The 13263-nt window shown below is 38.4% G+C and overlaps 1 protein-coding gene across 1 annotated transcript in view; it reads right to left on the bottom strand.

Moving 5' to 3' along the window:
• The window catches only part of scap (SREBF chaperone), a 161111-nt gene that overhangs the window by 83493 nt on the left and 64355 nt on the right, over nucleotides 1-13263 (bottom strand). The window contains exons 3-5 of the mRNA XM_028817467.2: nucleotides 1761-1881; nucleotides 739-896; nucleotides 89-309 (exon numbers count right to left, since the gene is read on the bottom strand). Coding sequence (XP_028673300.1) covers nucleotides 89-309; nucleotides 739-896; nucleotides 1761-1881 — 500 coding nt within the window. The remainder of the gene's footprint in view (nucleotides 1-88; nucleotides 310-738; nucleotides 897-1760; nucleotides 1882-13263) is intronic.

A 13263-nucleotide genomic window follows, 5' to 3' on the forward strand; every position in this document is an offset into this window, starting at 1 on the left:
TGTTATGAAATGCGCCTAGAATCTAAACATGTTCCTTAAAGGTGACTTACTACTAACCACTCAATTGTGAAATACTTGTTGTAATTACCCTTAATGGTGGCAGATGTATGTAGACCCTTTGGTTCATACTGATGGACTGTAGCAATTATGTCAGCATCCGAATCAAATCGTTCTCGCTCATTTTGCCAGAAGTTTCCAGGTGATATGATAAGACAGCCATGCTCAGGCAGCTGCTTCTGGATCTTCTTAAGACCAGGCAGCAAATCTGTTACCTGCAAACAGACCTCCTCCAAACTGCAAGACCCAGCACTAAAAGAGAGACATGACAAAAGCAGTTAAAAAATGCAGATTTTGAGCTTAGGTTCACAGCTGTACAAGAAAGTATTTATGATGAACAAAAACTAAAGAGACAAGGTGGTGAATATGCAACACAGAAAATTTAACCAAGAGAAACAGTACCTAAGCAGAGAAACTACAATTAGAAAAATATAAAATAGCTCAGAGACAAAGCAATGAAAAGGAAAGAGGAAAACATAGATGTAGGCAGTAGAAAATAAGAAAGCAACATGCACAAACAGAACAGTTCAGATATCCCACTTGAAAGAATAAAGCAAACAAAGAGCAAAAAAAAAAAATATATAAGAATGAGCAAGAGTGAAAACATAGAAGCAATACAAAGAACAGCAGACACAAACTTTTTCTGGACTACTGGTATGAAGACCACTTGGTAAGGCTAACCTGTCTCTATATACATGGTTGCGGATCTCCTCCACCAGCTGAAAGACCCGGGACAGTGGTGAGCGGAACACATCAACAGGAATAAGATTTTTGTCCCATGGAGACACAATAGCTTTGACTAAGATTTGCTGTATATAGGCCACTGGTGGTCCTAGGTACTGTATACAAAAAGATAATTTTAGTCCAATCAATACAAAATATCAAAATATATTCCAGCAAAAAGACTACGGAAAACAAGAATATTCTTAAAACCTTTAAATTTAGGTCTAATAGCAGACTTGGTGCTGTTGCATTATACTTGATGAGCAGTTCATGCAATAATAAAAATGTCATAGGAACACATTCCATAGATGTGGAAGTACATTAAGTCAACAATTCCTGACAAAGAAAACAAAGAGGAACTGCTGCAAAAATTGCAAAAAACAGAGATTCTCCAGACAATACTACTAGATGATGAGGTATAAATACAGCAGTTATTAGCATGGAACAGAGACACAATAATGCTAATACTTAAAATAACTGCTCAATCACAATGTTCTGAGATTATTCAGTTCATTACTGAACCTGGGAAAGTTTGGATATAAGAAACTGGTTTAACGTTTTAACCAAACTTAAACATTTGAACATTAAATTGAACTAGAGATATACCCAATTTAAATGCTCCTTGACTGAATAGTGCTATGACCATTAAAAAGCTAAGTACTGCAAAAAACATTTTCAGAACTCTCAGTTTCAGTTTAGTATTTACACTAGACATTTCAACAAAGAATAAAATGCTAATATTATAAAGAAAAACACAAATGCAGTATAAAACAGTTGGTTTTAGAAAACAAAACCTCTCACATCAAATAAATAACCCATCATTCTCTTTTACAATATTGGTGAAGAATGAAATACATTTGTCTAAAGAAAATTAAACATATGTATATCATGAAGAGGATTCTTCTTCTGATTTTTTTCTGATTACATTTCCTTATTACATATTTTTAATGGGAGGGCAAAACGGCAGTTTAATAACCTACCCAATCAGGACGATCAGTTGGGTCCCCCTTATTGTCAACAGAAGGAGGGCTGTAATCTCGGATAGGAGTGGTGTACTCTACTGGACCAGTACCAGGAAGAGGTAGTTTCAAAAGTGGGTAACTAAAATAACATAAATAATAAATATCAAAAATTTGTCATTCAAAATATAGCAAGATGCACCTATTACAAAAGTTGCAAAACAACCATATTCAAAGTAACAGTTGCAATGTTTTATTTAAATGTAATGTCAGACAATTCCTCACACGCACTGCCTGTACTGAGCATACTGTATCACTTTAATGGTGGAAGTACATTTCTTTTGATCCTACTTCTATTACGGTAGACCGATTATGAAGATAGAGGAAGAAAATACGATAGGAAAAGTAAGAAGTCCAAAAGGCACCTACCAAAAACCTGTACCCCTGTCCACAGAACAGACTGACAGAACTGAGCAGGCATTATAGACATCCATCCTGCTTATCCAGGGCAGAGTCACAATACAGCTGACGCCGATCCCAGCCATTAGCAAACAAACGCAGACAGGAATAATCCTCAGACAGGGCAAACACACACATACAGACATATATACACACACACAAAGTCAATAGTGCCAATGTAGCAATTCCAATTCACTTAAGTTTAATAAAGTTAAAGTTTAGTATGTCCAGTACAAATGTTTTAAAATAGGCAGACTGGGATGTCTTTCCTGCCTCACAGTGCCTGGTTCAACATGGAGCCTCTGCATGTTCTCCCCACGCATTTACAGATTAATTGGTATCAATGTCAGTGAATTTATTCACTCAGCTCTTTTTACCATGTCGTCAGCAAAAGTGCCTCATCGAGCATTAAAAGAAAGTGATAACTGGTTTGTAGCACTTAAATCTGCTACATACACTCAAACATTCCATTTTTATTTGCCAAATCTTTTTTCCCCCCATTTTGTGAGTACAAGTGTATAATGTAGTGTAATTAATTCAGTTCAGATTTATTGTTATGTGCACAAAGTACATTACAATGAAACTCATATTCTCTTTTCACTACACACCCACTCTGCATGCATCTTGTTCTATGACTATGTAAAGCAACAAGACAGAATATAATGGGGTGGGAGGGGCGTGTCTGGCATTCAGTTGTTATATCTCCACCCACAATTGCCACTGCAAGCAGGCAAATGCACAAGAAATGAATCCTTACTTCAAGAAAATGGGACAGCGAATCTATGATAAAGTAATTATCTAGTTTCTTTCCATTACCACACAGATGACTCATTAAATTGGAAGACATTTTCTTAAATTAAAACCTCCAGTCGCAGTAAATGTAAGACTTTTATTTCACCTTTGGACCCCAAAACCCCCTACAACCCAATAATAAACTGCAAGAACAGACCAGTTTTTTTTTTTTTTTTTTTTAGTGTTAAATTAATAGACACCATGATTGCGAATAAATAGTTTGACTTCAAAAATACCTGTTTGTGCTGGGCGGTATGACCAAAATTCTATATTACGGTATTTTTCAAAATTATACCGGTTTCACGGTATTGGACGGTATTTTTTCCCCCATGCATGAGTGGATGTTAACCACATTTTCCACTGCAATTACTGGTTAAGAATAACCTATTCCATAATTGTACATTGTACAAAAAAACATTTTATTTTGCACACAAGTATTAATACAGGTTTGCATGGCCCCATAAAGTGATAAAGTTTTCAAGGGGGTGGCACTAATGAAGAGAAGGAATCACATTGCATGACAGATGCAGTCAAAATATAGAGCCTTTTTACTGAACAAAGTTTGCAAACAACTTAAACTAAAATTTTGATAACATATTTTCAACCATCCAAAGAGGCATTTAGACTTAGTAAAATATCCAGAGGTGCTTGTCAAAAGTTGTATTGCACTGAACATGTCTTAGAAAAGGAATAAATAGTAAATATTTTTTGTAAACCAACTACACTTTGTTAATGTTAACAATCTCTGTCCACTGACACATTAAAGTGACTTTCTAAACAACTTTACCATCATTAAACTGCATAATATTTAAACTAATAATAATAATAAAATAAATAATGGTGCAATTTCCAGTAATAATACTATTGCTTCAAAGACTTCAAAGCCCAGGTGCATTACATAGTATTCACCAAATTAAAATAAAATAAACCATCTTTAACAACTGAACCATCATTAAGGCAAACTGCATTAATATGGACCTTGCTTCAAGCTAAGCTATATACATAAATAAAAAAACTGCAACTTGCATTTATAATGCTATTTGTGGTATAGCCCTACGGAAGCGTATTGGGGCCACGGTGAAGAAAAAAAAAAAATACAGACACAGCGAAGAAAAAAAACAAAACTATACGTTGAGAATAAAGTCGACATTTCTACTATATTCTTGCCATTTATGTCGAGATTAAAGTTGACATTTCCACTTTATTCTCATAGTTTATTTTGTCATTAAAGTAGAATGTCATAAACTAAACTTCATCCTAAAAATCAATGTTTAATTTACTAGATTTTCTCAAACCCTGTCATGAGTTAATGTAGCACATTAAATGCTTTGTGTTAAGTGTTCCCCGACCCAGTTGTTAATCTCTACGCTCTTCTTAACGCTTTCAAGGCTGATGTTGACTTTTGTCAAAAGGAGTTGTCGATGGTAATCGACTGTAAACTGTGACAAAACCAACCGTTATGTTTTAGTTGGACTCTTGTTGCTAGAAGTAAAGTTAGATTCATTGGTTTGACCGAGATCTCCTGTGCTCGCATGAGTAGCAAGATGCAAACAACGGCAAAAATGGCACTGACATTTGGCGAGAGATCAAAGCCAGTGCGTAAAGCAAAATACTCTGTGGACGACGTTTTGCCTATTATGTCTGAACTGGACTATGACTTGTCGGACTCAGATTTTGATACAAGTGATTGAAAATGAGTCTGAGGTTCCAGCTTCAGCTGATTGGTCTCCAGCTAGTCGTTGTACTGACAATGTTCGCCAGGGAGGACTGCCACTTAACAATGATAAGAGGTAGAAGCCAGATTGCAATGCACCGCAACTTTGTCCCAGGCACACAGACAGCCTGGCAGCAAGCCTACCACACATTCTTGGCAAACTGGCAGCCACAACATGCAGCAGCAGACGTTTTATGTTGATTTCTGTGTGAAACCATTACTTTCAGAAACTATGTTTTTTGAAATAAATATTTAGCACTCGAAGAGTTAAACTGACTTCCTCTTGCACCGAGGAGGTGCAGGCAGCGATCGCCGCATAGAATACATTCACTTCATGATATTCCTGCTCTCTGAAAATGTAGAATGCTAAGGTAAATTTTCATGATTAAATGCATTAAAGTAGGTATTAAACATGCACGGTAGTGTGGCAGTAGTGCTGCTCCCTCGCTGTAAGGGGTCCCCAGGTGTATGTTCAGTGTAGAGAACTTTATGACAGGTGTGACAAGGCTCCAAAAAACTGGAAGTATGAATGGGTATCGCACAGGTTTAATTTAAATATTGTGTTAATACTGGGTCCGTGATCTGGTGGTCGGAGACACTAACACAGAATTCAATGGATGTTCTTCTGAGTGGGCTTTCTTTATTGCATGCGTGCTGTCTCTGTCTGATGTACCAAACCCCCAGTTCCTATCTTCCTTTTTCTTTCTCCACATAACCAATCACCACACGATAAACATCTTTGTGAAATTAAAACTAGTTATAAACTTAGACCATGGAGTGTTCAGAACTTAAAAAAAATCTTCGTTATACATGTTTAATTATGTCATCCGTTCGGGTTGCACCCATCCCAGCAAACATTGTGTGCGAGGCAGGAGCAACTCCTGAACAGGAACAGGGTGCCAGCACATCGCAGGGTGAAGACAAGCAATACATGCACTAGGGTCAATCTAGCATAACAAAACCCCACATCCTACATGACTTTGAAAAAAACTGAAGCACACTGAGTAAACCCACCAGAAAAACATGCAAATTCAAGGCAGGGAACACCAGGGACCCCCTTGCTGCAACGCAGCAGTGCACCCTTCACGTGCCCGTGCCCCCACATGATTAATACATGCTTTAATGCATTTCATCATGAAAATGATATCAAGTATTTATCTTAGCATTGTAAATGTTCAGGGAGTAGGAATATCATGAAATTAATGTATTATGTGTGGTGATTGCTGCCTGCGCCTCCTCTGTTCAAGAGGAAGTCAGTTTAAGAAGCGCATAGCGATTAACAACTGGGTCGGGGAACACTTAACAAAAAGCATTTAATGTGCTACATAACTTATGACGAGGTTTGAGAAAATCTAGTAAATTAAATATTCATTTTAAGATGAAGTTTAGTTTACAATGTTCTACTTTAATGACGAATTACGAGAATAAAGTCAACATGTTGACTTTATTCTCGTCATAAGCGTCGAGATTAAAGTGGAAATGTCGAGAATAAATTCAACATGTCGTCACACTATTACACAGTACCCAGGTACATTACACAGTATTGAAAGAAAAAAACAAAAAAACAAAACAAGTACAACTTGGCTTGCAGTATTATCCAGTAGTATAGAAACAGTATTCACACATTTGAACATAATGGTCCACATCCGGCTTTTTAAAACCAAAGTATCTCCAGACAACAGACACGGCTCCTGTTTTCGGCAAAAGTTCTTCTGTGTCATCATGTTCAACTTTATCGTCTGCTACAGCTTCAGTTTCAGAATGTTCTCTGTCCATTTTCACCATTCAATACCTCCACTAATGCATGTACTCCGTGTTTAGCAGTGCAGCAGTGAAAAAGGTCCCCCCTTAAAACAGTTTCCCACTGCACCACGTTCTGAACATTGTTTAGGCTATTTAAACCGGTGTTGCGGTATAAGAAAAATCCATATCATAACAAAAATAAAAAATGTTTTTTGGTATGAACCGGTATACCACCCAGCACTACTAACTGTGATAGAGCAATTGGAGATCATGTGCATTTAGAAGTTGTTTTTGGCTTTGCCCTGTATACACCTCCAATCTTTTAATTACATTGTGAACGGCAAAAGGTGAAATGCACAAAATCCTTCTGATTTGTCTCTGGGGAACAATGTTCTTAAAATGCAGGATTATTTGCTGATTTATCTATTGGCAAATTGGCTCTTGAGGGACTGGGCAGCCGTTTTTGTATACACTATAACATGACTGCCTTACCAGTTTTAAATTACCTCATTATTTCAACTTTGTTGTATCGTTACTACTGTAGTCCTAAACTAGACTTATCCCTGTCTTTTTTTTTTTTTTTTTTGGGAACATGTTGCAGACACCTACTTGAGAATAAAAGTATATCTTCAAAACACGATGCAGTTTATTAGGTAAAACATGGAACCTCATGCCTTTATACTGTTTTAATATAAACACAACAGAAAGTAAACTTACAAATCACTTTTTAGTTTTTATAAGCTTTTTCCAAACTTTCCCAACTTTTTTAATGGGGTTTGTAATTACACCACAATCTTAGGCTAAGATGCTGCATTGCATTAAAGCAACAGGTAAATGCTCCTTAGGGCTGGTTTATTTTATTTTATTTTTTTTTTTGTTCTTTATTTCGCCTTATACAATTTCTTGTATTAGGAATTTGTTAGTTTTCGCATACCCCTTGGGGTCAAAGCACAGGGTCAGCCATTGTACAGCGCACCTGGAGCAATTACAAGTTACGGGTCTTGCTCAAGGGCCCAGCTGAGTAGGATCTCTTTCGGCAGCGACGGAGGTTCGAACCAGCAACATTCTGGATACCAGCACAGATCCTTAGCCTCAGAGCCACCACTACACCCCAAAGCAACAGGTAAATGTTCCTTAGCGCTGGTTTATACTTTATGCTCAGGAAGCGTACGTGCACGGATTATGGCTGCCACGCGTTCCCAGCATTCATTTGACGTGACCTCTGTGCACGTCTGCAGAAATGAATGTAACACATGCGTGAGATGTAGTACCAGCAAGAAATTGGGAGGTGTGATCAAGTCACAAATTGCAGTGTGATCAAGTCAGAACTTGACATCAGAGTCTCTGTTTACTATCTTCATGTGACAGTAAGCCTCTTTGCGGATCCTACAAGATCGATGTGTGTGCTTTGATATTTGATAAATGGTTCGATGTGGTGAAGCAAAATGCCAACATGCAACTGTATTCATGGTGCTTTTATATTCAAGCGTTGCATATTCTCCAACGTGATGACACAAAACATTTTAAAAGGTCTCGCATACCATCTTCTGTGCAGTTTTTTTGCACATTCACAACAGCATCAGAACGTACAACAGCATATCTGAGCCACAGAGAGAGGAAAAAAAAAAAAAAAAAATCAGGGACACAGTGAAAAGGTCTATTTCGTGATTAAAATGGAAATTTTGGCTTTAATCATGAAATGTCCACTTTAATCCTGCAGTTTATTTAATCATTAAAGTAAGCTGTCATAAATGTCATCTTAAACTGACCCAGTTGTTAATCGCTAAGTGCTTCTGGGGCTTCCTCCTGAATTGACAGCAGTGGCAAGCAGCAATTACCACACCGAACACATTTTATGACATTCCAGCAAATTTAGAATCCTTAGATTTATACTTGATATCATTTTCATGATGAAATACATTAAAGTATGTATATTACATTATACAAATAAGTCAATAACTTATTTTAAATAATGAATACTGTTAATAATTACACATGCGGGGGCAGCACGGTGGCAGAGCAGTACCACTGCTGCCTTGCAGGGAGTCACGTCCCTGGTGTTCCCTGCCTGGAGTTTGCATGTTTTCCTGGTGGGTTGCCACAGTGTGCTCCGGTTTCCTTTCTGTCTCGTGCCTGATGCTTGCTGGAATGGGTGCATCCCTGGATTGATGGATGTGATCACTAACCATCAATCCTTTCAAGGGATATGGTGGCAAAGTGTCCTTGGAATTTAATGGATGTTTCAGACAATTCACAACACAGTGAAGCTGAACGTTTTCTCACTGTGATGATATCTTGCACTGCCAACTGGTGGAGTCTTCCAGATTTACATAATATACACGCAGAAGTATAAACAGTACAACGCTTGCATAGCAGTAATGTCCGCTGGAGCATGCGTCACTTTGCGTGAAGTACAGTTAGGTCCATAAATATTTGGACAGAGACAACTTTTTTCTAATTTTGGTTCTGTACATTACCACAATGAATTTTAAATGAAACCACTCAGATGCAGTTGAAGTGCAGACTTTCAGCTTTAATTCAGTGGGGTTAACAAAACGATTGCATAAAAATGTGAGGCAACTGAAGCATTTTTTTAACACAATCTCTTCATTTCAGGGGCTCAAAAGTAATTGGACAATTGACTCAAAGGCTATTTCATGGGCAGGTGTGGGCAAGTCCGTCGTTATGTCATTATCAATTAAGCAGATAAAAGGCCTGGAGTTGATTTGAGGTGTGGTGCTTGCATGTGGAAGATTTTGCTGTGAACAGACAACATGCGGTCAAAGGAGCTCTACATGCAGGTGAAAGAAGCTATCCTTAAGCTGCGAAAACAGAAAAAACCCATCCGAGAAATTGCTACAATATTACAAGTGGCAAAATCTACAGTTTGGTACATCCTGAGAAAGAAAGCAAGCACTGGTGAACTCAGCAACACAAAAAGACCTGGGGCATCATGTTTAAACGGTGCGTACGCACAGAAATGTTGCGTATGAACATTTCCACGCTCAAATCGCGATATATCAAACCTAAACTTGGCGTAAAGCCACGCACATTTCCACGTTATCTCATACCTTGGCGTACGCAATTTCTCCGCTCAGTTTTGCAGACTGGCGGCACCCAGCGTCAAAGCAGTGCTACTGTTCCTGTGTGGTTACCCTTTCTTTCTTAGACCCACATTCCTGACACGGCTTTATAAATACACTGAAATTAACTGCATATTGTTTATTAGTGTAATGCATCTGATTGTAATTAACCTGTAGCAATATAATGGTCCAGGGAATAGCCATAGTACTCCAAATACCATGACTGCTTTAGCGTTGTTACTCTCACTGCATCTTGTTCTTCTTCCAGCTGCTCCTGTTAAGGGTTGCCACAGCAGATCATCTTTTTCCATATTACTCTCACTGCACCACTCTGAGTATTTATATCACTGTATCTGAGTGGGGAATCACAGCAGCAGCTGATCGGAAAGAGAATTATCGGTATACAGTTTCAAGCACACACTACCTCAGCCACGGCAAAACGCGTCAAAGCCTTTCCTGTACGGACCTCGCGTTACAGAAACAGTTTCATCCCAAGAACTATAAACGCACTCAAGTGCTCCTTGTAGAACTAATTGTACTTATAAGTATAATTACCCCACTGTAAACTTGCACTACAGTTATAATATTGCACAACCTGTGCCACTTTATAAAGCGCGTATGATGATGATATTTTTAAGATGAAATACAGCAAAATATGTTGCTTATAGTATACAGATAAAACTTTAACTTAATTTAAATAATCTGTATTGTTAATAATTAAACATGTGAGGACACGGTGCCGCAGCGCAAGCTAGTTAACGGATAGCTCCTGCCTTGCGCTGTATTATTGCTGGTGCTGACGCGACACTGAAAGGACAGACGGATAGAATAATTAAACATGTACTACGGAGATATTTCAATGTTCCTTAAAAGTTTTGAAGAATCGGCGTTCTAAGCTTACAGATGGCTTAATGTCTATTACAGAGCTGATTGTGTGGCGAATAGGTATTTGGAGAAAGAAAAGTAAGGACAGGAATTGGAGGTTAGTACGTTTGAAAGAGACAGTACTTCTGTAATAAATTATTTCATCGAAGGTCGCGCATGGCGCAGCAAGCCTCTTGCGTGAGATATGAGCAATCACTGCGCCACCGTGTTCCCATGTTTAATAACATGCTTTAATTCCTATCATCATGAAAAAGATATCACGTATACATCTCAGTATTTTAATTATTCAGAGAACAAAATATCACGAATGTAATGGATTCTGTGTCCCATCGGAGAAAGAATGGAAGCACGTAGTGATTCACACACATAGAGCACATAGAAGATCAAACACAGAACAAAGCATTTGACATGCTACGGGATTTGAGAAACAAGTAAAATAAACAATTTTAAGATGAAGTTTATGATGTACTACTTTAATGACAAAATAAACTACGTGATTAAAGTGGAAATTTCGAGATTAAAGTTGACATGTCGTGCTTTTTTCCCCACTGTGTGCCTATTTTTTTTCTCCGTACCCTAATAAGCTTTCATAGGACACTCAGACGGTCCACTACGAGTCACCTTTTCACGCCGACTTTGATATGTGACAACTTCTTTTTTTATTTCGGGCACTGTGCAACTTTGTGAACTTGAGCTTTCGAGTTTCTCCGACACTATCTCACTCGATCAGCTTTCTTTTATTGATTATACCACTGTTTAAACCAACAGATAGTACGTTTTTCCTTTGCCTCCACTTGGTATTCGCTGAAATTCTTATATTTTCCCCCGTGCTTTTCCCATTGTCTTTTCACAGAAGGTTATTTATATCGATTTGCATATTCAAAGAGGCATAATTCTGGGAGGAGTTGGGGCGGGACAGAAGGCGCATGCACGTGCCTTACTTTTCACGCTGATCAGGATTTATGTAGTGGAAGAACGTGAAAGTTTGCGTACGCACAGATTCTTGCATCTGGATTTTTCTGTGCGTACGCACATTCCCGCTTTTGTGCTTACGCCATGTTATAGTGTGAGTTCTACGCACGGCGTTATACATAAGGCCCCTGGACGTCCACGAAGACAACAGTGGTGGATGATCGTAGAATCATTTCCATGGTGAAGAGAAACCCCTTCACAACAGCCAACCAAGTGAACAAAACTCTCCAGGGGGTAGGCGTATCAATATCCAAGTCTACCATAAAGAGAAGACTGAATGAAAATAAATATAGAGAGTTTGCTGCAAGGTGCAAGCCACTCATAAGCCTCAAGAATAGACAGGCTAGATTGGACTTTGCTAAAGTACATCTAAAAAAGCCACCACGGTTCTGGAAAAACATTCTTTGGACAGATGAAACCAAGATCAACCTCTACCAGAATGATGGCAAGAAAAAAGTATGGAGAAGGCGTGGAACAGCTCATTATCCAAAGCATACATCATCTGTAAAACTCGGTGGAGGCAGTGTGATGGCTTGGGCGTGAATGGCTGCCAGTGGCACTGGGACACTAGTGTTTATTGATGATGTGACACAGGACAAAAGCAGCCGATTGAATTCTGAGGTGTTCAGAGACATACTGTCTGCTCAAATCCAGCTAAATGCAGTCAAATTGATTGGGCAGCGTTTCATGATACAGATGGACAATGACCCAAAACATACAGCCAAAGCAACCCAGGAGTTTATTAAAGCAAAGAAGTGGAAAATTCTTGAATGGCCAAGTCAGTCACCTGATCTTAACCCAACTGAGCATGTATTTCACTTGTTGAAGACTAAACTTCGGACAGGAAGGCCCACAAACAAACAGCAACTGAAAGCCGCTGCAGTAAAGGCCTGGCAGAGAATTAAAAAGGAGGAAACCCAGCATCTGGTGATGTCCATGAGTTCAATTCATTATAATAACTATTCATGGTGGCTCTAAAATATGTACTAACCCCTACTCTCTCTTCTGTTTCCTTTTCCGGTGTCCTTTTGGTTGTGTCACAACTACTCAAAGCACCGTGATGTTCCAACAGTGATGGATTAAAAGCCAGAAGTCTGCATGACCATCATCAACAAGTCCTTCCGTGAGAGCACTAAAAACAAAGAGGACTATTTCATTTATGTTAGGTAGAATGCCCAGAGGGGACTGGGCGGTCTCGTGGCCTGGAACCCCTGCAGATTTTATTTTTTTCTCCAGCTGTCTGGAGTTTTTTTTTTGTTGTTGTTTTTTCTGTCCCCCCTGGCCATCGGACCTTACTCTTTTCTATGTTGATTAATGTTGTCTTATTTTAATTTCTTATTTTGTCTTTTATTTTTATTTTCTTCATTATGTAAAGCACTTTGAGCTACTTTTTGTATGAAAATGTGCCATATAAATAAATGTTGTTGTTGTTGACTTCAGGCTGTCATTGCCAGCAAAGGGTTTTCAACCAAGTATTAGAAATGAATATTTTATTTCCACTTATTTAATTTGTCCAATTACTTTGGAGCCCCTGAAATGAAGGGGTTGTGTTAGAAAAATGCTTTAGTTGCCTCACATTTTTATGCAATCGTTTTGTTCACCACACTGAATTAAAGCTGAAAGTCTGTACTACAACTGCATCTCAGTTGTTTCATTTACAAATCATTGTGGAAATGTACAGAACCAAAATTAGAAAAAAGTTGTCTCTGTCCAAATATTTATGGACCTAACTGTATAAACCAGGCCTTATGCTTGCCAATTATAAAGTACAAAGGTAAAGCAACAATACTAAGAAATTAATTGAGTTACTGCCCCCCAAACCCTAATTGAACCCTACAATCAGTAGGGGGCCCTAGGCAGCTAGGTTAGACTATTC

The sequence above is a fragment of the Erpetoichthys calabaricus genome, chromosome 13, assembly GCF_900747795.2.
Source record: "Erpetoichthys calabaricus chromosome 13, fErpCal1.3, whole genome shotgun sequence".
Classification (NCBI taxonomy): domain Eukaryota; kingdom Metazoa; phylum Chordata; class Cladistia; order Polypteriformes; family Polypteridae; genus Erpetoichthys; species Erpetoichthys calabaricus.